Below are 27502 nucleotides of genomic sequence, written 5' to 3'. Positions count from 1 at the left end.
TAGGAAAGGCAATTTGCTTTTTTATATTCTGTAAAACTCTGTAAATAAAATACAAAACCAAAAGATGTGGTGGGGTGGAGGCAGGGTGGCTGGGCCCCAGCCACTGATCTGTGACAAGGGATGTGCTGAGCCGAGGCTGGGAGGCACCTGACTGCAGGCACTGACTGCCGACCCCAGGGGCAACAGAAGAATATATTAGATTTTCATTGATAGGAATCTCAGGGGGAGGGATGTCTGGAGCCAGCCCTCACCCTCCCTGCCAGCGCCTGGTGAGCCCTGAAAGTGGGGGAAAGGGGTACTGGGAGCCGGTGGGTGGACGGCTTAAAATGCTGTGCTGGCCATGCTGCCGGGCCCAAAGATGCGGGGTAGGGCATCCAGCGACTCCTCCAGCCGTCGATGGGCAGACTGTCCCTCTTCACCTGTAATGTGCGAGGATGGGATCAGGCTCGGCCCTGGCCCCATCTCTCCTCCTCCCATCAGCCAAGATGTCCCAGAACCCCACCTGACCCCTCTCTCCCGTCCCGCAGCTCACCACACTGTTGCAGGCTCTGCCGGGCAGCCTCCCTCACTGCTTCTGTGTCCGTTTGGCACAGGTACACCAGGGGCTCAATGCCCTCAGGAGCCTATCAGAGGAGGGAGCATTAGGTGGGCCCAGAGGAGCAGACAAGAGAGACTCGGGTGGGGGTACTGACAGGGGAGACAAAGGGTGGGTGGGTTCGCAGGGGTCACCTTGATGCAGCCCAGGGCCAGGCAGCCAGCCACTCGAGTCTGCACGTCCTCATCCTCAAGCTGGTCCAGGAAGCACAGGAGGGCCTGGGTGAGGGCGGGAGGGCAGATTTAGCCAGACACTGGGAGCCTGGGACTCCAGCCCTTGCCCTCTAGGGACCCTTGCACGACTCACCCTCTCCCGGAAGGCAGGGCCCAGCGACAGGCTCCGGAGCTGGGTGCTGACAGCAGCCATGACCTTGTTGTTGCCATGGACGAGCAGGGAGCTGAGGGCCCGAAGCCCATCCCTTCGCAGCCGCCCCTCGGGTGCCAACCTCAGGGCCTTCAGCACAACAGCCTGGTCATCCGAGTTCAGATTTTGCACGAGTAGCACTGAAAGAAGGTGGAGGTGGGGGTGGGACAAGGTGGCAGGACAAGGAGCCCCTCAGTGTGGGGAGGTCTCATCCGCTCACCCAAAGGTGTCAGGCCACTTTGTGATAAGGGCCACTGTCTCACCCTCCTCAGCAGTTTCTGTCACGTAGGCCTCCATGGAGGGGCTGTCCAGGGTTTCGATGTAACTCCAGAACTGGAAGATGGTGAGGTGCTCTCCAGGGCCTGGCTGAGGCCTCCTGGGCAGTTTCTGCCCCAGGGCATCCTCCAGGAGCTTCACACACACTGCGGGAGGCAGCACAACAGGCCTCAGAGTTGAGATGGACCCAGGCTTTTAGAGGGAAGAGAATGCTCCCATCCCAGGGTCAGGCCCAGGGCCCCCCTGTCCAAACCCTACCCTCTAAGTCCTTTGCTCCAAAGCATGAGCCTCTGCTGTTTCCCCTCAGTGCTCAGCCGCTATGTCTGTGTGGGCTGACCAGGATTTCCCTGAGGTCCCTGTCACTAGGGATTCAAGACAGGAAGAAAGAAGGGGCAGGTAGGCAGCCCACTCACCAGCCTCGGCTAAGCCTGGCTGGCGCAGGGATAGACGGGCACCGTACTGGTTGCAGAAGGTGAGAAGTACCCGCTCCACGGGGCAGAGGAAGGGGCTGAGTCCCTCTGTGCACTGGTCCCAGAAGGTCAGGAAGCCGGGCCGAGAGGCCGAGAACTGCACCACTGTGAGGGGTGCAGGAAATTGTCAGCAACAGAGCAGGCAGGTGGGTAGACAGGTATGTAGCCTGGGGTGGGGTGAGGTAGGAGCTTCAGGGCAGATACCAGAGCCAGAGCCCACAGGACCTTTACCTTCCTGGGCAGAGGTGACAGGGATCTCCCATAGCCTGCTGAGCTCACACACTGCCTCAAGCACTCGGGCTTCCCGCAACAGCCGCTCCAGGGCCCATGCCTCCTGGCAGCGCAGGGGCCCAAATGTGCCTAGTTTCTGAAGAACAGGGGTGGCCAAGCAGCTCAGATCTCAGGGTAACACTTGGGTAGGATGGAGCCAGAGACTACAAGTCCCAGCATGCACTGGGGGCAGACTGGGGGGCAAGAGCCAGAGTGTGGCAGGTATTCCATTCAGCAAGAGCCAGATGCCAGGACGGTGGGGCATCAGGGTGTGGAACTCAGAGGAGGTACAGAGGGCCAGGACTGAAGAGCAGGGCTCCCTGGGGTGAGGGCTTTGAGGGAAGGGTGGAGGAATACCACCAGCCTCACCAGCAGGAGGCGACTGCAGTGGTACAGGTGCTGGACCAAGGCAACGTCCAGTGCTGGACACCCCGTGCTGAGCGGGCTGGCACTGGGTGAGTCTAGGCTGTCCTCTGCCCCAGCCTCTGGGCTGCTTGGGGGCCTGGGAGAAAAATGGAGCCAACCGCCCCAGGAGCACACATCACTACTAGATCAGCAGTATTTATTTTTATTAAGCTTCCCCCCTCCTAGAATGGAAGAACAGATGATGCACACACAACAAATAATGGGTAAATTCATGGAGGACTTCCAGGAGGAGAAAGGAGCTGGGACCAGCAGGTGGTAGCAGGGGTCTCTGGGGTCACTCTGCCCTGTGCCAGCTCCAGCTAGGACCAGCGGGGCAGCTGGGGCTGGGATGGGCGGGAGTAGGGTTGCAGGCAGGATTGTCTAGGAAAAGTGGACTGCAAGGGGCACAGGGCATTGGTCCGTGACCTGGGGAGCAGCAGAGGGAGCAGGGACTGGGCAGGACTCTCAACTGGGAAATGGCAGAAGTTACTCAGGGACTGAGAGTTGAGGGGCTGGGGCCTCCGGGAGAGCTGGGGTCGAAACAGGGGGGACTGGTGCAGGGGGGCCCAGGGTGCACGGCGAGACACTGAAAGAGCTCCTTCACAGGGTGGGTTCAAGGGGAGGCCAAAGGGAAGAGGAGGGGCTGGAGGCTCACAAGCTGATGGGGATCGGCAGGGGAGGCAGACATTGCAGACATGAGGAGAAAGGCAGTCAGGAACACTGGGGACACAGATGGGGTTGGAGACATGAGCATCAAGGACACATGAGGGGTGAGCACAGGCACACCTGCCAGCAAGTCCATCCTCATGTGCTCTACCTTGTCCCACCTCACCTCTTCTCTCTTCTTGCCTTTCTCCCAACTCACTTGTCCCTCCTTCACCTGGCACTGCCTCCCCTCTTCCCTCACCTCTCTTCCCCCACACTTAGCCCCACCCCCATCTCACCTCCCCCCTCACCTGTTTCCAGGACCATCATTATCTTCATCTTCATCTTCATTGAGGAAACTGAAACTCTCCAAGGCATGCTCCACGGTGATGCTAAGACTGGAGGCCCGGCTGCGAGTCAGGCCTTGTCTCTGCTGGAGTTGTGAGGGGGGTCAGAGCTGCTGCCACTGCCTGGCTGCCCTCCCTGCTCTGCCCCAGCCTGGCCCAGCCCTCCTCACCATGAGCAGACTCTCCAGCCGGGTCACCTCTTGCTCCAGGCCCTGCAGTTCAGGGAACTGGCCACGATAGTCATCCAAAGCAGTCGTCAGGGCCCCCAGTGCCTCCTCCAGCCTCCTGTCCCCAGCCCCTCCAGCTGCCCCTGGGACTGGGGCCTGGGCAGCCATAGCCAGAGTGAGGTCTGAATGCTGGGTTGCAGGGGCTACAGGGGAGGCAGGGGGAGTTAGCCTCTGAACGATTGGCTCTGGGAGGTCTGGGGCAGGGCTTGGGAGGAGTTTCCAACTGGCACAGGCAGGATTTGGGTAGGAGGTGCTGGGAGCTCTGGGATCTGGCTGAATGCAGGGAGTAGAGGCTGGGGGGCTACAGGGCAGGGGGCTGGTGCCTGGGAGGGTGGAGTCTGAGTGTGCAGAGGGGCTGGGGAGGGCAGCAAAGTCTAGAGAAGTGGAAGGACTTGCAGTTATAAGGATGGGGCTTGTGACAGGGTGGGTGGGGCTTGCGGTGGTCTGGACTAGGGCCGTAGCATCAGGGGTAAGACTTGCACTGGTCTGAGCTGACATCCTGACTTTGTGGGTAGGGCTTGTGGTAGTGTGAGTAGGGCCTGCAGTGGTGTGGGTAGGGCTTACAGTAGTGTGGGTGGGGCTTGTAGCAATATGGGTGGGGCTTACAGTGGTGTGGGTGGGGCTTGCAGTGGTATAGGTGGGGCTTGTGGCAGTATGGGAGGAGATTACAGTAGTGTGAGTAGGGGTTGCAGTGGTATGGGTGGGGCTCGTAGTGGTCTGGACTGGGCCTGTGACAGTAGGGATAGGGACTGTAGTAGTGAGAGTAGAGATCATGGGCTTGTGGGTCGAGCCAGTAGTAGTGTGAGTGAGGCTTGCCGCACTATGGGTAGGGCTTGTGGCACTATAGGTGGAGTTTGTAGTGGTGTGGGTGGGGCCTGACAGTTCTGAAGGGCCAGAGTCTACAGCCTTCTGAACTGAGTCTACGAGTGTAGATCGGGCAGGGTCTGTAGATTTGGAGGCAGGGCCTGTTGTACCAAGGGTAGGGCTTGTGGCAGAATGGCCAGGGTCTAGGGCAGGAGGAACAGGACTAAGGTGCTCCTCACGGGTGGGATCTGGTCCTCGTGCTAGGCTTTCTGTGCCCACAGCTTCCACTGAAGCCTCAGCCAAGGCAGCATCCACACTGGCCTCACTGATGTGGCTCAGAGTCCGGCTGTAGGGCGCATGCCCATTTGCCAGGGCTGGGGCCATGGCCCCCTCCTCATCCAAGGGCCTAGAGCTGGGCATCTCAGGCCTACGGAAGGCAACTTGGATGGGCAGGGGCTCAGGCTGCTGCACCAGAGGCTTGGGGGCTGATGAGTGGCGGGCAGTGCCTGAGAGCTGTGGGCTGGATGAGTCGTCCGAAGATTCGGAAGACAAGGACCATGCTGTGCCATTTTCCAGCTCCTCCTGCCGCCGCAGCATGTTCTGAGTGAAAGGAAAGGGCATTTCAGGACCACGCCCAGGGAGCCCCTGGCGGGTGATGAGGCCTGGGCTGTGACTCACATAGAAGGCCTGCTCCCGAAGCGAGGGTGTGTCTGGTGGGCTCTGGCTGTAGGTGGAGAAGCGCTTGGTGACTGTGGAGGCCTTGTTGACGGTAGAAGCAGCCGAAGGCTGGTCATCCTTGTCGAAGGGGCTGAGGAGAGAAGAGGCTGTTGGTAGATGCCACATCCCTTCTGGCCCTGTCCCCAAACCCTTGTGTCCCACCAACCTCCATGTGACTTCCAGGCTAAGCTTGATGGTGCCGAGGTCATTGATGTCCACGGCCACAACCTGGGGCAGGGCAGCAAACAGGTCCTTGGTCTCACAGGAGACACTGCCCACAACCACATGGTTGGTCAGGCCCTTCAGTTCTGTCACCTGTAGCCAAGAGTTCATGGGAGAGGGTCACAAGGGGCCATGAGATTGTGGGCCATCAGAGGGCTGAATCTGCACAGAGCTTATGAGATGGTCATGGGCCATGGAGGAGTCTGGGAGCATGGGGATCACAGATGTCTAAGGGTCATTGAGGTCATGGGGGTCACAGCTTCATGGGGCTCAGGGGTCAAATATTCACAGAATCATGAGGCTACAAAGTCATAGGAGTCATAAAGATTGTCCTCAAGTCCACAGAGATCATGAAGGTCACGGGGCCAGGGAGCCATAGGGGGTCATAGGAATAAGAGTCTGAGGGTCACAAGGGTCACAAGATCATTGTATTTTGTGGTCCTGGGCAGAGACATCACCTTGATGGACAGGAATTCCGTGAGCAGAGGAAGAAAGACGGTTTCTTCACTGTCCCACACCTGCTTCCCGCTACCCTCAATGCGGCCCCGGAGTTTCCAGCGCTGACGCCCATATTTCATGCAGATCTAGGGGAACAGGCGGGATGAGGCAGCTCTTGCTCGTGTGACCCTGCCATCCCAGCCCTTCCCTGCACGTCCTCATACCTCATACTGATCGCCCACACACAGCCTGGCGAAGCCGGCCAGCCCTGGGAGTTGGGGGAGAAGTAGATGAGCCACGTTGGGGGGTCTTGAGCACACTCCCTCTGGCCCCTCACCTGCCCACATGACTTAGTACCTTTCATTCGAAGATGAAACTCGCCCAGTTGTGCCTCCAGCTCACTCTCCAGCAGACACATGCTCTGGGAGGGCAGGGACAGGTGGGGGCGTCAAGAACCAGTTCCCTCCCACCAGCCCTGCCACACTTCATGCCTCTGCTTCACAAGCCCCCATCCCTCACCTCCGTGTACTCTCGATGCCCCCGAGTGGCCTCGGCCAAGCTGTCCCGGGCCTCTCGGCTCCCTGGGGACCCGGTACTATAGGCACGGACCATGTTGTAGGCACCATCCCGGAGACGCCGCTGGACACAGTATGCCTCATACAGCTCGTCGATCTAGGAAGGTGAGTGGGAGGACTGAGACTCACCACTGGGGTTGCTGACGCTGGGCCTAGCACCATGTCCCCAATCTCCCTATGATATCCAGTCCCCCACCCCACTCTGCGTGCATGCCGCATACGTACCTTGCTGGCATGGAACTCCAGTCGTCGCAGGAACCGGTCAATGGACTTGACTTGCTGGGGGAGAGGTGGGTCAGGAGGGGCCTGAAGCCCAGGGCCCTTTCCCTTCCCCATGAGCCAACCCCCTCCAACACCATGCTACACACACTCACCTTGTCCAAGTCATACAGGAAGCCCTGCAGGGGGGATGGGAAGGGCACTTAGGAGGACCCCAGCAGAGGCACTCGCCCACCCAAGCCCATAGTAGCTCCCCTCCTCCACAGCCTTCCTCATACCAGTCCACAGCCACTCCGGGTACAGCAGGGACTGACCCCTTCCTGCATGCCTGCATGGTGCATGCTAGTTTAACACAGATCTGGTCCCTTAGACCCCTCCAGGACCCCTCCCCCTACCTCTTCCCTGGTATCCCTTTCCCAGCAGCCCCTAGGGAGGGAGCTCTGTGCCTCCTCACGCATGGTTCCCTCTGCCAGGGAGCTCCCATTCATCCTTCCATCCACCTCTGGGAAGCCCTAACCTCTTCCCCGGGACGCACCATGGCCCTGTCCTCAGTACCACAACAACATAATCTCCTGTTGTCCACGTCTATGGGGCCAGACCGACCCCACTGGAAGATCCGGTGAGCAGGCACTGGATCCCAAGCAGAAAGTGTGCACAGCACATAAGCCTTTCCTGATATCCCCTTTTCTACTCATACCTGAATCAAGTCTCCCCAGAAAATAGCCCTGACATCACCCAAGGCTGGCCCTGCCCAGCCCCCCACACCACAAAGGCACAGGGCAGTAGCCCAGGGCGTCCCTACCACCCATCACTCACCAGGCGGGAATTCCTTTTGGACTCCCTTATCTGCACCTGGAGTTTCTCCTGCTCCTGTTGGTGCACTTCCAAGTAGGCCCTGAGGAAAGGGGTGACAACAAGAAGTAACCTACCTCTCCAGCCTCAAGCTGCACAAGGTACAAGCAGTAGGGAGAGGGCATGGGGCAGCAGAAGGTTCCACTAACAGGAGATGGCGGTTTGGGGAGAGATGCTGGGACACGGGGTGGGGAGGGAGTGGCTTACGTCAGGCCCTGCTTAAGCGCAGCATACACCAGGTCCAGCCGCTCAGGCTGCGGCACCTTGGAGGCTGGGTGAGCCACGGAAAACATCCTGGACACTCGGGAGAGCGCTGGGGGCTTCCGTGGGGGCCCTGGCGGGCTGAAGACTGGTAAACTCCTGAAGAAGAGGCTGCCCTCAGAAAGCGGCCGGTAGGAGTCCCCCAAACCCTCACTACACACCCAGTCCCAACCCCGGTCGGCTCTCTTGGCCCCCTTAACCCTGCTGCGCTGCGTACCTGGGCCCCCGCTCGTGGCTGCCGAGGACGCCTGCGAAGGACTGGCTCCTACTGACCCGGGCGCTGAGCAGGCGGCGCTGCGGCCGCACCGACAAGGACATCATGGAATGAGTCCGCGCGGGGCTCCCTGGGGGTGGTAGGGGTGGTGGTGTCCAGCACCAGTTGGGTCCCTGAAGCCCACCCCCCGCGGCCGGGTTCCAGGGCTGGAGCAGGTCTCTCCCGGTCACCAGGTACAACGGCCCCAGTGGGCTCCTGCCTCCCTCGCCAGCCCCGGCACTAATGACAGGGCAGCAGCCAGCGACTCAGCCTCGGACTCAGCGTGGCCTCAGCTCGGCCCCCACTTCCTGCCGAGGTGCGGGCTCCGCCTGCCGCTGTGCAGGAAGGGGGGGTCGCGCGGGGACCCTCCTCCGGCTGGGAAGGGGCAGGAAAGGGGCGGGGCGCCCGAAGAATGTGCGGAAGCGCCTGTTTACCCGGGGGCGGGGCGGCCTCCCCAGCCCAGCCCCGATGCCCCCCCAAGTGGATCAGGAGCTGGGGTGCCCGCACCCTGGGAGGCCGCAGGAGGTCACGGGGCGGGGAGGGGCGGGGTGCACACTCTAAGCCCTGCAGAGTTGCCCGACAGGCCCGCCACCCGCCCGTCCGGTGTAAACTGCTCCCCCAGCCCCCCCAGCTCCCGGGTGCTGGGACGCCAGAGCCCTCCCGGCGCCCGGCAGCCGGGGGATTCCCAGAGTGGGGCGCAATGCCGAGAAGTGCCCCGCCCCCTCCTCTTTCCTACAGCTCCGACCTGGAAACTGAGTCACGGACCAACGCCTTCGCTCCAGCCCTTGTCAGGAAGAGATCCTCTGCAGACCCCCACCCTGCTTCGGAGAAACACGCACCCCTGGCCCCCAGAATCCGACCTGCACCTCCTGGGGCGCGCCTCGGGGCCTTTGCAGCCCCAGACCAGGTCCTACCTCTCTTCTTGGCGCTCATGGTAGGTCCGGGACGGCCCCTACCCCGCGCTCGCCCCCTGCGTCCCACCGGCCCAGGGCCACTTGGTGCCGGTCTGGCTGGGCTCCGCGCTCACTCCCAGTGGCTCTGGCTCCACCTTTGGCTCCTCCTAGCACCAACCCCGCCCCTCCCCGTCGCCCCCCCCACCCCAGTTCCTGCCGCCTGACTCAGCCCGCCTGGATGGGGCGGGACCGCCGGACTAGGGGGCCACCAGGCCTTGGCTGCCTGGCCTCGGGGAGGAGTGACTGGGGGTCCTCTCGGTTGGGGTCAGAGTGTGTGTAAAGGGACTTGGGCGTGGGGATGCATGTGGAGGGCCAGAATTAGGGGGCTGAGCAGAGGCTGTGCGGGGGACGGTGAGAGTAAGGGGCTGGAAGAGTGGCCGTTGAGGGGTGCTGAGAGAAGGCTGAACACAGAGGTGGGGAGAGTTGGGGTTCTAAGTGTTAAAGGTGGAGAGTGGGCAACTGAAGAGTGGAATGGCGGGCGGAGGGTGCTGTGTGGAGGGACGGTGTCCATGGACGGCAGACAGTAGGCACTGAATGATCAGTCTGGGAGGCTGAGGAGAGAGTGTTGTTGCTTCAAGAGGGACACAAAGAAGGAACTGGGTGCAGAGAGTCCCACGGCCCCATTCACCACTCCCGCCCCTACTCCTAAAGACTGGGATGCTCGAGCTGGGCACTCCCCCTCCTGCCAGGCCCCAGGGAAAAAGAGCAGGTCCCACTGCCCAGCCAGGGCCTCCTGTCTAGCAGAAGCTGCATCTAGGACTGAGGCCCCATCCTTCTGGCCCCCTGCTCACGTGGGCCCCTCAGGCCCTGAATTCCCACAGTGCCAGCGCTTTCCCACCCCCAGTGTCTCTAACTTGAATATCCCGTGTCCACCTCTAACCTGGATAGAGGCCACCATCTATGCCCAGGGCCCCCTGGGCAATCCATTCCTTGACCTCAGAGCGGTTAGATGCTCCCCCATCCCATAAACACTCCTACTCCTTGAGGCTCAATTCTGTCACGTTATGCTTACTTTTCTCTCCAAGAGGCTGAAGTAGGCCTAGAGGTCTGCATTTCTAACAAACTCACGGACCCCCCACCCCTACAGATTCAGATGTAAGAGATCCAAGGACCCCAGTTTGAGAGATGCTATTCTCCTTTACCTCCTTGAAGGCTGGGTGCTGTGCACCTGCACTGGCGACCTATGCATTCCCAGCCACTGCCTGCCCAACCCTGGCCTCTCTGCTCCCTTCAGTCACCGCCCATGGGAACGCCACAGCCTTATCACCTGCCCCTGGAACACCCCTTTCCTAAATCACAACCATGTTGACCACAACCCTCAGGCTCTCTCCATCACCCCTACCTCACCTGCCTTTCACCTGAGACCTCTGGTCCCTTGAGCTCTCAGCTCATTTATTTAACTATTCATTAAGTGACAACCCTGTCCCAAGCAAGTGCCAGTCACTAGAGATACAACCTGGAATTTTACAACCCTGCACGGAGCTCACAGTCCGCCTCTGCTTTCTTTTTTTCTGCTAGCTCCTTCCTCCCCTGTCTTCCCTGCCTTCCCTGCACACCCTCCTCCCCAGCCTGGATCTGCGGCCCCCATTCCATCACTCACCTGCTGCTGGTATTCTCAGCACTCTGCACCTCTCTCCTTCCTGGCAGAAACCAGCCCTGGGCCACCCAATTCCCTGTCTCCTCTGCACCTGTACACAGGCTGGCAGAAGCTGTCAGAGGTCTTGGCACAGCAGCCTGGCTGGAACCACAGAGAAATTCTCAACCTCAGCCAGGCGCTCACTTGGCACCTGGTAAATCCTCGTGTGTGACCCTAGTGATCGCTCTCCTTTCCAGGTGTTTCAGACTCTCTCAGGTCTCCAACAAGCTCAACTCACTCCCAGGTAAAAAATGAAAATGAGTGGTGGGTACAGAATGCCCATCAATGAATAATGGAATTACTATATGGCAAAAAGAATGAAAAATATACAACTACACGCAACAATATGGATGAATGTAACAGACATAATGTTGAGTGAAAGAAGCAAGGCACAGAAGAAGACATAGGTATGATTTCCTTGATAATAAACCTCAAAAGCAAAACTAACCTATGGTGATAGAAGTCAGACTAGTACTCCCCCTTGGGGTGTTGTGACTGGAAGGGGGTGTCAGGGGTCTTCCAGGATACTTACTGGTGGTGTTTTATTCCCTGCTCTGGGTTAAATTTCCTGGTCCTATATGCGTGCGTTCCCTTGTGAAAATGTATCAAGCTGTATACTTAGGTGTATACTTAGTTGTATACTTTCTGTATGTATATTTCAATATAAAGTTGGCTATAAATAACTACAAAAAGAAATGACCCCAACTCTGTGTCTCTCTCCAGCTACCCCACTCCTCACCCCATCTCTCTCCTCTCTTCTCAGAGCCAAGGTTTCTGAAGAGACATCTGTCTCCATTTCCTCACCACAGCCACCTACTCCTCCCACCCTGGCCCAGCTTCTGTACCCACCACTCCCCTGACTGGTCTGGACAAGGCCACCAGTGACCTCCCTGTTGCTGAATCCAGTGTCCAGTGTTTATCCTTATCTTGCTCGATCTCGGTGAAGCTTTTGACTTTACAGCTCTCTTCCTCTTCTTTAAGCCCTTCCTTCCCTTGACTTTCAAGAGGCAACATGCTTGTGGTTTTCTACCCACCTCTCTGGCCGCGTATCTTATGTTCCCACAGAGGCTGTCCCCATCCTCGATGGGCCTTATCCTGCATGCCCTTGGGCCGTGTACAACTCCCACAGCTCAACGCCATCTAAATGTTGCCAGCTTCCTTATCTCTTGCTGCCCAAATCACTCTTCTGAGCACCGGGCCTGTGTGTCCAACTGCCTGCTGGACGCCTCCCAGAAGCTAAGTGACAGTGCACAGTGGGGCACAGTGGGCCACTAGGGGATGTGCTGAGTTTGAGGTTCCCAAATTCAATTCACCACTTTCTTCCTCCAACCTGACCCTCCCTCGTCTTTATGTCTCTGTGACAGCCCCACTACCTATGTACCCAGACAAGAAACTGGGAGTCATCCCAGATGCCTCAGTTAGTTACCCGCTACATCCACGTGGTCACACACTCCTGCCAGGTCTAGCTTTTAAATATCTCTGGAATCTGCCCCTTCCCCTCCACCCCCATAGCTAGAATTCAGGTCCAAACCATCACCAACTCCCTTGTAGAACCCTACAGCAGCCTCCTAATGGGCTCCGGGCTCCACTCTAACCAGCAATGATCCATTCATTATTCAGTAACAGCAATGATCTCAAAACTCCAGTGACGTGACAATGACAAAAACTGTCCTCTATTGAGTGCTTTCTGGCACTAAGCTTAACAAACGTCATCTCATTTAATTCTGGCAACAACCCTGTGGGGTAAGTCCTATTAGCCCCACTTCACAGATGGGAAACCTAAGGCTAACTAGCTGTGTGACCTTGGGCAATACACGTCTTAAGCTTTTGGAGCTTCAGATACCCACCTGTAAAATGAGGACAATAATAATAAGAACAATGACAACCACCTCACAGGGCTGCTGGGAGGATGAAAGGAGTTACCTCCCCTTCTTGGGAGTGTTTGCAGAAGGGAGAATTGTATGTAGGGGAGGAAAGTTGGGGTAGACATACTACCTCACTGTTAGCACACAACAAATATTAACTGCTGTTATTAACAATTTTGTTATTAGAGACAGGGTCTTGCTCTGTCACCCAGGCTGGCATGCAGTGGTATGATCACAGCTCACTGCAACCTTGAATTCCTGGGCTCAAGTGATCCTCCTGCCTCAGCCTCCTGAGTGGCTAAGATGACAGGCATGTGCCACCATGCCTGGCTAACTTAAAAAATTTTTTTACAGAGATGGGGTCTCTTTATGTTGCCCAGGCTGATCTCAAACTCCTGGACTCAAGCAATCCTCCCACCTCAGCCTCCCAAAGTGCTGGGACTACAAGCGTAAACCACAGTGCCCAGCCAATTAACAGTTATTAATCTGCCCAAGATTACACAGCTGATAAGTGACAGGGCCAGGATTCAATGCAGGCTCTGTGACCCCACAGGTCTAAATCTTCAACATCCCTCTATTCAGACTCATGTGAAACATCCACAGCCACACTCTGTCCCAAGGAGAAAGCCCAGACTCTTTAACGTGACCTACAAGGCCCTGCAGGGTCTGTCCCCTCCCTCACATTCCTTCAACCACTCCTCCCCTCCTGTCCCCTGTTCTGCCCATGGTCTCTCTGTTCCAGCAACTGCAACCCTCTCTCAATACCTTCAAGGTTCTTGGGCATCGGAGCAGTAACCCCCCTTGCTCCTACCTTCTCCCCACTACTCTCCGCTGACCAACACCCTCTCCTTCTTCATGTCTTACCCTATTACTTCTTCCTCCAGGAAGCTGGCCTTGGGTTGGTTCCCCCTTTTTGGCCTCTCAGTAGCTTCCTCCCTCTGATCCATGAGGCCACAAAATTCAGTAGTCAGTTCTCTCAGGGTTTGTCTTCCCACCAGACTGAACCCTGTGGGGGCTGGGGTCTATCTGCTTGGCTCACTGCTGTACCCTCTGGGTCCTCCACCAGGGCCTGAGCACCTGGGAGATGAAGGAGGGAGGGAGCAGCGTGGGGTGAGCTGGGCTGCCTGGACACAGGAACAGCAGGTCCTGAGCTGTTGGAGGGGGAGATTTCAAGCCTTTGTCCACCCTAACTCCCCATGTACAATTCTCTCTCCCCCATCCCACTTGCTAATTATATCATATACCATCAGCAAGTGGGGCTCTGTTCCCTGGAGATGGGGCAGGGTGGGGTCCCCAGGGATTTTGGACTCAGTAGGCTGACTGTTCCATCAATTTTCTTTCATTGTCTGGGGCTGCTACCACCAACCCGCTAGTCCCACAGGACCAGGATGTCTAACTGTTGGTACAAACAACCATCAGAATGTCCTTCTGGGTGACCACTTCAAGGGATGAGTGGGCAGGATCTCCCCTGCTGGGGAGAGGGAAAGAGCTGAACCCCTTGAACTAAGGGAAAGGGGCTACCTCTACTGGTGGGGGTTGGCTGATAAGAGCCAGGGAACTCTCTGGGCTCATGTTGGCCCTGCAGTCTGTTCTGGAAATAGAAAAGGACCCAGGTCCCAGGTTCCAAAGGTTAAGGGGCTTGCAGCACAGCCAGCTTAGAGCAGCCACGAACGAACGACCTGTCTGCATGGCCCCAGAGCCCGAGGCTCGTGTACCTCCTGCATGCCAAGACTGGCGCACCCGTGTGGGACGGAAGATCCCGCCACCGCCACCGCCACCTGCCCAGCTCAGTGGTATGCCAGGCCAGCCGCTGCTCTGGGTATCCCCCGTCTAGCCCCACCCCGCTCCGTGGCCGCCCCCTCCGAGGTAAACAGATGCTAAAAATAACCCGGGCAAGGGGCGGCTGCAAGGGAGAAGAGGGTCCCTCCTGAGCCTGCCCTTGTCTCCATAGCAACTGTCCCAAACCCGGCTGCTGACGTCATCCCGCAGCTGCCCAAGCGTGCAGGGACTGAGAGGGGGCGGCTCAGCTAGGGACCCCCCACCCCGGAACCGGGCGGAGGCAGCCCGGTGGCCTCACTTCCTGCCAGCCCCCTCCCTGGTCAGCTGGTCACATTCTCCGGCCAGCCGCGCTCTGGGAGCTGGGCGGCTTCCCCAGGGCCCGGCCTGGCTAGAGCGGCAGGCGGCGGAGAGCGGCTGCGGTGACTCACCGCGCCCTCCCTGCCTGCTTTTCCACCTGGGCAGGACCCAGCCGGGCGCCCTGCGTCCCCCGCTCACCCCCACCCAAGCCCCAGGGACGGCTCACCCTGCTCCTCTCTCCGGCCGCTGCCCACGGGACCCATGATGGGGAGGGGGGTGGAAGAAGGAGCTGTGGCAGTCCTCCTTGTCCCGCTGGAGTATTTTGTACTTCAATCCCCAATTCGCATCCCCCTCCGCTCTCCAATACTACGGAGATGGATGTGGCAGGGCTAAGATTCAGATGTAATTCCCCACTTCTCCCAAACCAGCTGTGTGACCTTGAGAGTATTACTAACCTCTCTGAGCCTGTCTCTGCATCTGCCAGATGGTCATAACCCTCCTCAGAAGGCTGAGGCTCGGCTGAATGCGGCAGACCCAGGGCGCCGCCCCACAGATGGCGGCCAGGTCACCGTTATTGTTATATTAGACTGCACACAGTAGGTGCTCCGCCTGCCAGCCTGGACACACATTAGAACTGGCTGAGAAGGGTCTGTACAGGAGGCCGGACTTGGGCTTCAGCCGGGAAAGGACATAGGGTGCTGAAACTGGACTGAGTCCGACCTCTAGTCCTGGAGAGTAGCCCCTTCCCTAAACCAGTTCTGCAGGGTGCCCAGGCCTGGCTGCTTGCGGAGACCCCACATCAACCAACATTTCCAGGGACAGGGGCTGCTCCCCGACCGCGCCAGGACAGTCCTCTCCTGGACTATGCCAGGTTTGGGCGGAGAGCACGGCCCCAGGCCAGGCTCGGTCACCTCGAGCCTGGCTCCAAAGCGGCTTAGGCCAGCCCTTGGGGCCAGGAAGATTAGCTCAGCTCGGAGGCTGGCCTGCACCCCTGTCGCCCCCTCCTCATTTCCAGCCTCTCCCGCAGCGAGGGCAGAGGGGGGCTCCCGGAGACAGCGCCTGTGCCAGGGCCCAGGCTGGCGCCTTGAGCCCGCCCTCCGGCCTGGCCCACCCCAGAGCCCCGGGGCACGGGCCGCTAGGGCCTTGCCGTGGGAGGGAAGGAGGGAAGGAGGCAGCGCCGGGAGCTGCAGGCCCAGAGGCGGCTGCTTTTGTGGAGCGAAGCTGCGTTCCCTGCGCTCGGGGGGAGGGGAGGAAAGACCCCGTGCGGCCGGGGTCCCGGGGATGAGATGAGGCGGGACAGGGCCGCAACCGGGGCCGTAGATCCGGGACCCACGGCGCGGCGCCGGCGGGGAAGGCACCGGAACCGCCGCGCCCGCCCCGCACCCGGCCCGCAGCCCCCGGAAACGGCGGGGACACTCACATGGCTGCGCTGGGCTGTGCGGACCTCGAGCTCTCGGTGCGCTCGACGCTGCCCGGCCTGGTCGCGCCGCAGCTGCCGCTGTCGCCGCCGCCGGCGCCGGCCCCTCCCTCCGCCCGGGCGCCCCGCCGCCCCGCCCCTCCCCTGCCCGCTGGGCCCCACCCCCTGCGCTCCCGCGGCTCCAGCACCCCTGGAGGCGCCCACCGCTCGCTCCGCCCTCTCGGGTAACGGGGCAGTCCGGTGGCCCGCGGGGTCCACCAGCTTGCGGGCGGGGAGACTCTGGGGGACATGAAGGCAGTGGGAGTGTTAGGCACTCAGGGTCCATGGGAATGAAGGGGCTTTCAGAGAACTGCACGCAGACCCTAAAACCTGGAGCTCCAGGGAGCCCCGCCTGCTTGCCCCCTCCCCAGATCCTTCAGGCTCTAGAGACCCCGGGGGCTCCCTGTGACCACCTGAAACAGGTCCTGGGGCTGCCACTGCTTGCTTAGGTTGGTTGGAGGAAGGGATCCAGGCCTCTTTCTCGGGGAAGGCCATAGGGAGGACAAAAGCCTGGCCATCTGACACCTTCTGGGTCCAGATGCTGTCCCTCAGCCCTGCCTTTTCAGCCAGCCTCAGTTTCCCTACTGTAGGGATAGGCTGCCCTTTCTGCCACTGTCTGGCTGTAAGTGTAGACTCATAGCTGGGCCATGCATTCCTCACTCATTGGGCACTGGTTTCAGGGAGTCTCCGGCCTTGCTCTGGGACATGGGTGGGGACCCTGGCAGGGTCTGGGTAGCAGGGCATGGGGCACATGTTGGCCAACCCAGTCCTTTCCAAAGCCAGAGCTGGAATGCTGTCCCTCCTCAGGAGGAGGTTGAGAAGGAGCAGAGAACTGACCACTCACTGGGGTCAAAAGGCCTGCTCCACTCTCCCACGCCCCCCATCAGTAAGGCACCACTGGGCCCCTCCAACCCCAGATGCTCTGAGCCCTCCCCTCAGGCTTCTCCAGGCCCTGCACTCCCGCAGCCACTCGAGAGGTAGGTCAGACAGACCCAGAGTGGTTTAAGGGACTGTAAGAGGTCCCTGAATATCTGTCCCCATCAAGTCCTGAGGGCTAGTCTTGACAACCTGTTGGAGGGGAGTTAGGGGCACTGACATCCTCTTCCTCGTGGGCTCTTACTGGAGACTCACCTCGGTTTCTCCCTGTTCTCCCACTCTCCAGCCCTCTTCTTTACCTCCCTTTGCAGGGCCCTTTTCTCTGTAGTCCTGAAACCTAGGCATTACTGCCAGGGCTAGGTTCTTCTTTCCACCCCCCCCAACTCTAAAATGCCATCCAGCCTCAAGGCACCCATCCACTCACTGCTGCCCCCCCAAGCTCTGTGCCCAGAGCCCTCTCCTGTTCCAGAGCCCCTGGATGCTCTCTCCAGATGACCCATCAGTCCACATGATCGTCCCAAGACATTCTCTTCTTCCTTTGTCCTTATCCTTGCAAAGCACCACTGTCTACCCAAGCACCTGCCTGAACCTGAGGTTGGGCCTCTCTGGAGCTCTTAAAACCGGCACCAATTGGGCCCTGCCCACCCCTAAAGTCACCTCCTCAGCAAGGCGTCCTCTCAGCACCTTCTCTGCAGAGAGCCTCCCCTTGATACTCTCTGTTCCAGCCTCCTGCCAACTCCCTTCATGCCACTCATCACGGCCAGGCTGCATGCATGCCCGTGTGTGCTCACGTGCCTGAACCTGCTGGCATGTGGGTTTCTAAGCAATGTGGGGGCAGCAACCACAGAAATCCTTGTCACCATAGTCCGTAGCTAATAGTGGGAGTTCAAGAAATATTTGTTGAATAAACAAGTAAATGAACGAGTAAATGCATGAAACTTTGGCACCCCTCTCTCTACCCCCACCTTCAGGCAGCCACCAAGCCCTCTTGATTCATCCTCCTTAACACCTTTTGAATTCATTCCCTTCTCCCACCATGTCCCACTACCAGTACTCTGTCTCTTATTAATTCATTCAACACACATCCACTGAGCACTAAGGGCTGGGCAGCATGCTGGTCCCTGGGGTGGCACAGGCATAGAACTCTCCCTGTGCCACTGCTCAGGACTCTGATTTTGGGCACTCACCAGGGCACTGTCTGAGGAGCTCTTTCTTGGTCTGGAATTCTGGAATTCCACTTTCAGAAAATTCTCACTTTTAATGGATGATTCCCATACCCTTCCCAGTCAGCTAGCCACTCTGTCTCGTGTCTGGCCACATCTCTCCATTGTCAGAGCTCATATCCAAGCCCGAGCTACCATCTTTTTTGGCCTCCCTACCTCTACCTTTGTCCCCCACAGTTCTCCACCCAACAGCACGAGTGACCTTTTAAATCATAGATCGGATCATATTGTTCCCCTGCTTAAGAGGCTTCAGTGATTGCCCATTGCCTTCAGGATAACCCAGACACTGGTGCAGCCTCCAAGGCCCAGGAGATCTGGCCTACGATGACCTCACCTCCTTATCACCCACCTATTCTGTGGCCTGTGTGCCCTGGCTTCCTCTACACCAGCTACCTTGCCTGGACGTGGCCTCCTTCTGGCTTCTGCCTTTTCTCCCAGCCTCCCTTCTGCCTGGGATGCTCCTCCCCCTCATCCACTTAGAAAACAGCTCAAATATCCCCTCCTCCAGGGACCTGTGTCCTTGGGCTTCCCACTCACAACCCTCTGAGCACCCACAATTGCCCATTGTCCTTGTCTGTGGCCAGGCCTGTGACCACCAGATCAGGCACAGGTGGGGCTGCAGGGAGCAGATGGAACCTGGGAGCGCACCTGGCTCTCTGCCCTTGTCCAGGGGCCTTGAGGGAAGGGCACTGAGGGCCACAGGGTGCTGGAGGCCTCCCAGGCCTCTCCCTACCAACCAGTGAGCTGGGCAAGGAAGGACACAGCTGAAAGCCACTTCCCAGAGGAGACACTTGGGGCTCAGCAAAGGCAGCAACCTTGCCTGTTCACATAGTTAAGAAGGGCAGAGTAGGAGCTCCAGCTCGGCTCCCTGTGTTGCATCAGTTCTGCCCTGTTTGAGTCAAGCAAGCATCAGTCCCTGAATTCGTCCTCTGCCCGGGGCTGGGCTGGAGGCTGGGGCACAGCAAGGAATCACAGCACTTCTCACCTCGGGAATTTGCATTCTCAGGGGAGTGGACTCAAGCCTGAGAAAAATCCCTTGAACAGACAGCAGAGGGTGGTGAGAGCCACAGTGAACCGTGGGTCCTCACACATGGCACTTCGAGTTCCACTTTTGGAAGTAATGCAGTTCAAGTCCAAAAACCCAGAAAAACCAAGTCTTCCCTCACCTCCTCCCACAGCCCCTGTGGATTACAGCTGTCTGGTGTGCAACTTCCACCCGCCCCCCTAGCTTTCTGTGAAGATGTAGAATAGAAGCCTGCCCTGTGCCTGTGGCCACATCATTCATTCAGTTGCAGGTATGCAGCACACATTGGTGGAATGTCTGCTGTGTGCCCGGCCTGCCCTGGGGGAAGAGAGGTGAGGACTCCCCAGTCCCTGCCCACGGGCCGCAGTCAATCAGAACAGGTACATCCCCAAGTCTCTGCACCCCCTGTATCACCAGTGATGAGAGTATGTGTGTATGTGAGTGTGTGTGACCATGTCTGTGTACATGTTTGCATGTGAGCATGTGCAGGTTAGGAAGGGCTTGGTGGGGAGGGGCCCTTAGCATGGCTAGTTGCTGGGGCTCCTCCCTAGGTGGGCAGAGGGTAGGTCCTTGGAGGAGCATCGGAGGCAGGGAGAGCAGCGGAGTTCAAGGCACAGGAGGAAGAAGCAGCCGCCTTTGTTGGACAGGAGCAAAAGCTTTATGTGGCTGGAGGATTGCACATTTATGTATTGGGAGGGGGCTGGTCATGAGGGGCCTTGGGCGCTGGCTGAGGAGCATGGATTTTACCCTCTGGATGATGGTGAGACTGGGCTTTAAGCTGGGGAATTCTGTGGTCACATCCGCACTTTGCAACGGTCTCTCTGGCATTGTGTGTGTGTGTGTGTGTGTGTGTGTGTGTGTACTGGGGGAGGGACGAGGTAGCAAGCAGGCTGGTGCCATTTCTAGACAAGTTGACAGCGGCCTGGGCCAGGGTAGGGGCAACAGGGATGGAGAGAAGGAGACATTCAAGAGATGTTCAGGAGGCTTTGTGACTGACAGGATGCAGGGTCTGGAGAGAAGGAGGTACCCTGGATGATGCAGGGGCTTTGGGCCTGGGCGATGGGTGGGTGGCAGGGAAGCCTGCAGGATCAGGTTAGGGGGAAGGTGACATGGTCAGTTTGGGCAGATGGTGTCTGAGAGTTCTGGGGACCATCCAGAAGGAGGTGTCCAGAAGGCAGCTGGACAGGTGGGTACAGGAAAGAGGGGTCTGTGCTGCAGACAGCTTTTGGAGGGGACAGTGGTCAACTGGATCGCCAAGAGGTCAAGTGCAGGAATGCCAACAGTGCCTGCTAGAGCACTCCAGGGCATGGTGGGGCACAGGCAGGCTTGAGAGGGGGTAAATGTGGGGCTCTTGCGTATGCCCGACCTGCCACCAACCTCCACAGCCCTCCACTCCAGCTCAGACCCTTAAGGGCAGGGGCCAGGGATGCTGCCGCAGCTGCCAAGTCCTGGCTTTACCACTCTCACCTTGTGGTTCCCGGAGCCACTTTTCCTTCCTGATGCTTTAACTGCACTCATCCATTCACTCATTAAAGCTGCCATTTGCAGAGGGCTCCATCTCCTGCATAATCAACACAAGGCAAATGTAAACAACAAGAGACACTTTTGTTTTGCCTCTGAGGTGGGCAGTGATGAATGTGATGTGCGACTGGACACCTTCAAGAGGGTGGGAATTGATTTGTGTGTTTAAAAGTAGTTTTTCTAGCATGTATCAGGATGCCAAGTGCAGACCTCCTTTTCAACCTGCCATTCCACCTCAAGAAATTTATCCCAAGAAGTAGCTGTTGCATCAGGAAAAGCTCTGTGCCTGAAGATGTTAATTACTGGCGTGTTTAGCCAGAAACGAAAGGACAGCACAGTCCATCAGTGGACACAGAAGGCTGAAGGAGGCTCACACGGGCCTAAGATACTCCGTGGCCATGGCAGTGGATGTCAGGCTCTGTTCCTGACACCATTCTGGATGCTGGGGACACAGTGGCAGACCAGATCAGCAAGGGTCCTGCTCTCAAGGGGTTTCATGTCAGCCAAAGAAGATAGACAATAAACGAGTTAGTGTATAGACAAGATGATTTCAGAGAGAGGGAGGGAGGAGAGCTGTGAAGAGGGCAAACCAGGGTGCTGTGGTTTGGAGTGAAGGGCCTGAGAGTGGTCAGGGTCACTCTTTGAGGCAGTAACATTGGAGCTGCAATCTGAATGACAAGAAGGAAACAGTCATGGAACAACCCAGAAGAGTGGAACAGCAGAGGGAACAGCAAAGGTGATGGCTAGGAGGGAGGTGAGAGGGAGCTTGCTGTAGTTGGGTCGTGTAGGCTGCAGGAGAGGAAAGGAGGTGGGTCTGAGAGGTGAGCAGGGTGAGGTCAGGGGAGGGGCGAGGGTTTTATATCTCTGAAGAGGCAAAGGAGCTCAGCACAGTAAGCACAGTGGAGTGGGGAAAGCTCCAGAACAGCCTGTGTAGCAGGAGTCAGACTTGCTGACCCCTGGGGGCCGTCGATACCACCCCTGCAGCGGCAGTGACCGTCATCTCCGGGCATTGTAATTTCCCTTGGTTTTATTTTCTTCTTTGTATTTACTTATACAAACAGTGGTTTGCAATGAACATGACATTGCTTTCAAAAGCAACATGGCCATTGCTTATTGCACCATCTCCAGGCTGGCCTCTGTGCCCAGGAGGTGTAAGTTTCTAGACTCTGTTGTCATGCAGCCTGAGGCTGGGCTGTGCCTCTGCCATTGTCCCTGCTAGTCCAGCTTCAGCCTCCAGGGGTAGCTGTGAGCAAGGCCGTGCTGGGCTGGCCTGGGCAAGGGGTGGGGTGACTTTGTCTCGCGGGCTGGGCTGGGCGTCCTTCCTTCCTTCCTGGCTCCCTTCTCCTAAGGGACAAATGGGAGGGATGTCCTTGCCTCTCCCAGATCATGGGATGAGCTGCTCCCCTGGGACACTTTCAGGCCTCCTGACAAAGGCTGCAGTGTCTGGTGCATAGTTTATTTCTGTGAGTTCCTACTGCTAGGAGAACTGTTCTGACAGAGACTCGGAGGAGGCTGTTGTGGTAGGGACTATGCAGGCCACTGGACACCTGACAATTCCTTCTTCCCATCAGATGATGACCTGGAGCTGAAGATCCCCAAACTGACCCCTCCTCTGCCCCGTCTGAGCCCAGGAAGTACAGAGGTGGTCTTTGGCGCCACCGTGTGGGAAATATGTGCACTGCAGTTACAGACTTCGCAGAACACCACCACCTCTATCTAGGGAGTGCCTGTCGCCCCACTCCTGTTTTCATGAAGGGACAATCGCTGTAGAGTGCAGTGGATGACCTGTTCAGTTCTGTGCGGAGGCCCTGGTCACGCTCTGACCTGGTCTCAGATTATGGACCCTGGGAACCCCACCACCACCATTCAAACCTCCTCCACACCCCAGAACCTCTTCCGGAGGGACAGAGTCTCCCTGTCTCTCCACCTCTCAGTCCTCTCCCCTTTGACCTGTTCCAGGTGTGTTGGATGTAGCTGATCCTGCCCCTCTTCTGAAGCTCCCTTTGCTTCCGTGACTGCTCCTCCTGGGTTTCCTCCCTGGCTGTCTGTCTTCATGCTCCTTGTTGGGCTCCTTGGGGGCTGGGCCCCCTTCCCTCATTTGTGGTACTTCTCTCTTGAGCATTTGACAACTTCAGAACAAGTTTCTGTCCCCACAGTGATGCCTTGAGTCTCAGTCCCCACATCTGTCGCTCCATTTCCTGCCTTGGGATGACCCTTGGGCACCCCAAACTTGTGTAAAGCCAACTCCATCCCTTCTCCTGTGTCTTCATGTGACATTTCCCCAGACCTTCTGGAACCTGACACCCCATCAGCCACCTAGTGGGCCCCCCATCCCCGCTGCCCATCTCCACCATCCCACCTTCCACCAGACTACCACCTGCACCTCCTGCCTGGCCTCTTAGCGTCCTCGGTTCATCCTGCCCGGTCCATTGTCCACAGGGCAGCAATGGCCTCTGCATCTGGGACCCTGTGCCTCCTCACTTCCCCGCTGGCCCCTCATTTCTGGCCAGTTCCTCCCTAGAAGGGCCTAGATCCAGCTGAACATCTGTGTGTCCCCTGAATACCCGCTGCTATCTTGTGCCTCCCGTCTTTGCACCAGCTCGTCTGTGGGTCTGGACATTTTTTTCTTCTTTCCTTCACCTGGGTAACTCCTGCTCCTTCTCTAGGTCTCAGCTCAGACACTACTCCGTTGGGATAGCTTCCCCGGCCCCCAGGCTGAGTCAGGAACCTCTTCTTTATTCTTACAATGCCCTGTGCTTCCCCTATCCCTGCCCTTGTCTGCCTCCCCTTCCCAAAGGGCCACCTGCTTCTGCCTAGAGCACCACATACCAAGGCCAGTTTCAGGATGGAGTCACCTGACTCTGTGCCCAAGTTTCAGACTCAAAACCATCTCAAAACCATCGAGTTCCAGAGAGAACAAGGCCATGCCTGAAGGTTACCACATGAACCGGTGGCCAGGCTGGCATGGGACCCGAGATTCTTACCTTCCCTGCAAGGGCTCCCTTGCTTCCCCAGATGCCATTGTGAGCTGAGTCAGGATCCTTAAGGGCCTCAACCAGAAGGAAATTGGTGGGCTCTTATCCTGGGGGCAAGGCAGCCACCAGCCCAGGTTCTCCAGAGCCCATGGTGCTGGTAGGGGCTGTCCCAGGAAGCCGAGAGGGCCAGTGTGTGGGTGACCCCAGGTCAGCACATCTGGTGAGTGGATTTAATGAGACTCCGTCTCCCACAGGGCTGCGCAGTGGGAGTGCCTGCTTACATGTCATGCAGGGAGGGCCTGAATTCCTGAAGGGTGGTGTTGGCAGGTGTTAGGGTCCCGGGGTTAATTATTGCTAACGTCACACAGAAGAAAATGTGCTGAGGAGGGATCTCCTCTACCCCACCTCAGCTTCCCAGGGCACTGGTCTCTCCAGGACTCATCCTGGCCCCCACCAGACTCAAGTCTGAAAGTCAGCCCTGTATTCCTTCAGGGCCCAAGTGCCCCCTCTCTACTCCAGCCCCTAGGGACTCCTGGCTCTTCTCTGAGACTACTTTTTGGTCCCACCTCTGGTCCCGCCTCTGGGTCTTTGCTCCTGGTGTGCCCTCTGCCAGCTCCATGGGTGGGCCCAGCTCATTTGCTCAGGGAGCTCAGTGAACACTAAGAAACTGCACTGCTTTGTAAATAAATAAAAAGTGCCAAACAGGCTGTCTGGCACTTAGGAGATGACTCCCTCCTACCCTACCAAGTTTGCTAAGCAAACAAATAACCCAGAATAGAATAGGAAGAACCCATTCAGTCTTGCCTTGTGCCTCTGTTCCCCAAACTGCTCTCCTTTCGGTTCTTGGGAACAGCACTGCTTCTCTATTCTAGGCCCCTGCCTGAATTCAACCTGACTTTTTTTTCTGAACAATGCTCCCCTAGGTGTTAGAGAGGCCTTCCAGGACCCCCACAGTGGCCTCACACTCCCAAACCTTCCTTCTCACTAAACAGTGGATGATTGCTCCGTGGCTGTGAGCTCGGGGTGGTGGCGGGGACCATGGTGCCTGATTCACCACTCCATGCCCGGTGCCTTCCACAGGAGCAGGATGGGTGCTCAATGAGTACCTATTGGATTATGGATGACTGGAGACCTTGGGCACTGGGGTATGTCTTCCCTCTCTGAAGCTGCCTGGGTACCTTGCTGAGTGGGTGCCATTTCAGTCGGTTGTTCTAAATTGTCCAAAGGCACAGGCTCTCTTTAACTTGAGCTGTCTGGTTCCTTGCTATTTTGCTAGACTTTCTCGCTGTTGCTTTTCTTCTTGAATTTCCACAAGAGCATAGCAGCTTGACAGTTTCACACTAAAACTGAAAAATTTCCCCAAGATTCTTCCTTGCATGTTTTCTGGAATCTGCTTTCCATCTCTTTTGGCTTATAAAGCCAGTGACTCATTTATCAAGCCAGGAATCTCTTCTCCACTGAGATTTCTTACAGGAAACCTGAGAGCAGCAAGTGACATCGTTTTTCACCCCCACCCTCCCCTTGTTCCTGGCGTTTCTTATCTAAAACCTCAGATTTGTTGTATCATGAGAGGCATTGTTAGTTTTTTCCTTGATTTAGGCAGCCCTCATTAAACCATGGCCCCACCCCTAGGGTCTCACCCCAGGGCCTTTGCAGAGCTTCCAAGGCCCCCGACCTCCAACCCCTGCAAAGACACAAAATCCCCTTTGTTTCCTTACTAAGTCTCCACATAAGGACAACCTCTGGCTCTCCCTGGATATCCAGAAAACTATAGAAATATTTCTAATGTACTTTCAAGATGCCAAGGCTTGCGCGCACACACACACACACACACACACACACACACAGTTTCTAATTTCTAATAATTTTTAAATGTTCAAATGCAAATTATAGAGTCTGAAGTCTGCACACAGTCAGCCTTCGTATCAGTGTCCCTGGAGGAGTTTTTGACCTGTCAAATGAGAGGGAATCATGCAGATGCTGCCCATGGTCAGCCAGATGGTCTGAGTGTATGTGTGTGTGTGTGTCTGTGTGAATTTTAACAGAACCTGTGGCAGCCAGATGGGAGATGGGGTGGGATTTTAGGGACTGCTGATGCACCTGATGAATGGGGGGTAATATCTCAATGAGGGTGGGTGACATCTCAGTGGGTGTTTAAGAGGCTGGGCGTGTGGTTGTGTTGAGTTCCTGAGGGTTGTCAAAGGCACTCCTTAAATAAAAAATGTTTTGCAAATGCATCAATGAAATGAAGAAGAATGATGGCATGTGGATTATGAATTAACCAGGCTTCAGTGAGGTTTGAAAAACAACTTTGGAGGAGTTCACTAACTCTTCTCATCATCATCACCATCATCATCAGTAGTGCACAGTAATAACAGCCAGCATTTTTGAGGACTTAGTATGTGTCAGACACAGCTATCACCCCCACCCCCACCACACACACACTTGAGTATCACGAAGTCTGTAAGTCAAGGCTGACTCATTTCCTGAGGGTCCTCTGCTCTGCCCTGGACACTTTACCCAGGACATAAATTGTGGGACTCAGCGCAAAATGAAAATGCAGAGTACGTTGACCTAAATTATTGTGATTTCAAGATGGCAACAGCAGAGCATAAGAACAATCACAGTACCTTTTTGAGCATGGAGCCCTGTGTGACTAGACAGATCTCAGGCCCATAGGGCTGGGATTTTTCAGGAGTCTGAGCAGTAGCCCTGAGAGGAGGGCAGAGCTGTAGGGCCACAGCCGTGAACAGGCAAGACCCAGTGAGAAGTTCTGGGAAGTTTAGAAAGAGGAACAGATGTGAACATGCAACCACAAGGGGGCATGCATTTACTTTCTTTCAATTAAAAAACAAAAACAAAACTTTTTATTACAAAAGCAATGTGTGCTCATTACAGAAAATCAGGAAATAGGCTAGGCGTGGTGGCTCATGCCTGTAATCCTAGCACTCTGGGAGGCCGAGGCAGGTGGATTGTTTGAGCTCAGGAGTTCAAGACCAGCCTGAGTAATAGCGAGACACCGTCTCTACTAAAAATAGAAAGAAATTAGCTGGACAACTAAAAATCTATAGAAAAAATTAGCTGGGAATGGTGGCGTGTGCCTGTAGTCCCAGCTACTTGGGAGGCTGAGGCAGGAGGATTGCTTGAGCCCAGAAGTTTGAGGTTGCTGTGAGCTAGGCTGATGCCATGGCACTCTAGCCATGGCACTCTAGCCCAGGCAACAAAGTGAGGCTCTGTCTCAAAAAAAAAAAAAAAAAAAAATTAAAAAATTAGAAAATCAGGAAATAAAAGCAAGTAACAAGAAGAAAGAAAAAGGCCAGGCGTGGTGGTTCACTCCTGTAATCCTAGCACTCTGGGAGGCTGAGGCAGGAGGATCACTTGAGCTCAGGAGTTTGAGACCAGCCTGAGCAAGAGCAAGACCCAAAACGGAAAAATTTTCTGTCCAAAATAGAAAAAATTAGTCAGGCATGGTGGCTCACATCCACAGTCCCAGCTACTCAGGAAGCTGAGGCAGGAGGATTGCTTGAGCCCAGGAGTTTGAGGTTGCAATAAGCTATGATGACACCACTGCATTCTAGCCCTGGCAACAGAGGGACAGACCAAGAGTCTGTCTCAAAAAAAAAAGAAGAAGAAGAAGGAAAAAGCCAAACGCCATATAGGGATGGATAGATAAATGATAAGCAAGTGTAACAGATACTTAATGATAGAATCTGGGTGGTGAGTATATTCATGTTCGCTACGAAATTTTTTCAACTTGACTATTTGAAAATTTATATAATAATATGTTGTAAGGAATACACCCATAGGGCTACTCAGTGAGAGAAAACTAAGTTTAATATGCCCTTATAGAGTCTCCTTCAAGATCTTCTTTTATGCTACTGCAGACGTATGAATATTTACATATATCTTTTGGTTTTGTTTTTAAATTTAACCTATTTATTGGATTGTAATGTACTTA

General features: G+C 56.5%; 1 protein-coding gene and 1 long non-coding RNA gene across 8 annotated transcripts; one reads left to right on the top strand and one right to left on the bottom strand.

Annotated features, from left to right (window-relative positions):
• On the bottom strand, positions 1 to 23694 carry RIPOR1 (RHO family interacting cell polarization regulator 1). 5 transcript variants are annotated; one of them, XM_045533513.1, is made up of 23 exons: positions 23554 to 23694; positions 20516 to 20609; positions 7904 to 8030; positions 7633 to 7785; positions 7390 to 7468; positions 6729 to 6752; positions 6580 to 6633; positions 6299 to 6451; positions 6137 to 6200; positions 6004 to 6047; positions 5800 to 5925; positions 5286 to 5434; positions 5081 to 5210; positions 3542 to 5002; positions 3336 to 3457; positions 2344 to 2476; positions 1936 to 2071; positions 1648 to 1809; positions 1222 to 1380; positions 902 to 1098; positions 730 to 813; positions 533 to 623; positions 1 to 419 (listed from the first exon to the last, which is right to left on the bottom strand). In XM_045533513.1, exons 3-23 carry the CDS (start codon positions 8005 to 8007, stop codon positions 322 to 324), a joined length of 3723 nt encoding a protein of 1240 aa, XP_045389469.1. In that variant the 5' UTR covers positions 8008 to 8030; positions 20516 to 20609; positions 23554 to 23694; the 3' UTR covers positions 1 to 321. The 5 variants fall into 5 exon arrangements, with proteins under 5 accessions (XP_045389469.1, XP_045389468.1, XP_045389465.1 ...); XM_045533512.1 differs by lacking the exons at positions 20516 to 20609; positions 23554 to 23694 and adding an exon at positions 15890 to 15984; XM_045533509.1 differs by lacking the exons at positions 20516 to 20609; positions 23554 to 23694 and adding an exon at positions 8854 to 8994.
• On the top strand, positions 6441 to 11224 carry LOC123625215. 3 transcript variants are annotated; one of them, XR_006730425.1, is made up of 4 exons: positions 6441 to 6459; positions 7047 to 8255; positions 8678 to 8873; positions 10726 to 11224. It is a non-coding gene; the product is annotated as an uncharacterized LOC123625215 (long non-coding RNA). The 3 variants fall into 3 exon arrangements; XR_006730426.1 differs by lacking the exon at positions 6441 to 6459 and having other exon boundaries at positions 6476 to 7817; positions 8134 to 8255; XR_006730424.1 differs by lacking the exon at positions 6441 to 6459 and having other exon boundaries at positions 6484 to 8255.
• Positions 23695 to 27502: the final 3808 nt, after the last annotated feature.

Source organism: Lemur catta, chromosome 20 (assembly GCF_020740605.2).
Source record: "Lemur catta isolate mLemCat1 chromosome 20, mLemCat1.pri, whole genome shotgun sequence".
In the NCBI taxonomy this organism is placed as follows: domain Eukaryota; kingdom Metazoa; phylum Chordata; class Mammalia; order Primates; family Lemuridae; genus Lemur; species Lemur catta.
The sequence above is the reverse complement of the archived record's forward strand: the minus strand, read 5'-3'. Positions and strand labels throughout refer to the sequence as shown.

Coding starts and splice junctions, on each gene's coding strand:
- RIPOR1 (XM_045533509.1), bottom strand. Junction 7,469..7,632: donor GCGCTTAAGCAGGGCCTGAC/GTAAGCCACTCC, acceptor CCCTTTCCTCAG/GGCCTACTTGGAAGTGCACC. Junction 6,753..7,389: donor CCAAAAGGAATTCCCGCCTG/GTGAGTGATGGG, acceptor TCCCCCCTGCAG/GGCTTCCTGTATGACTTGGA.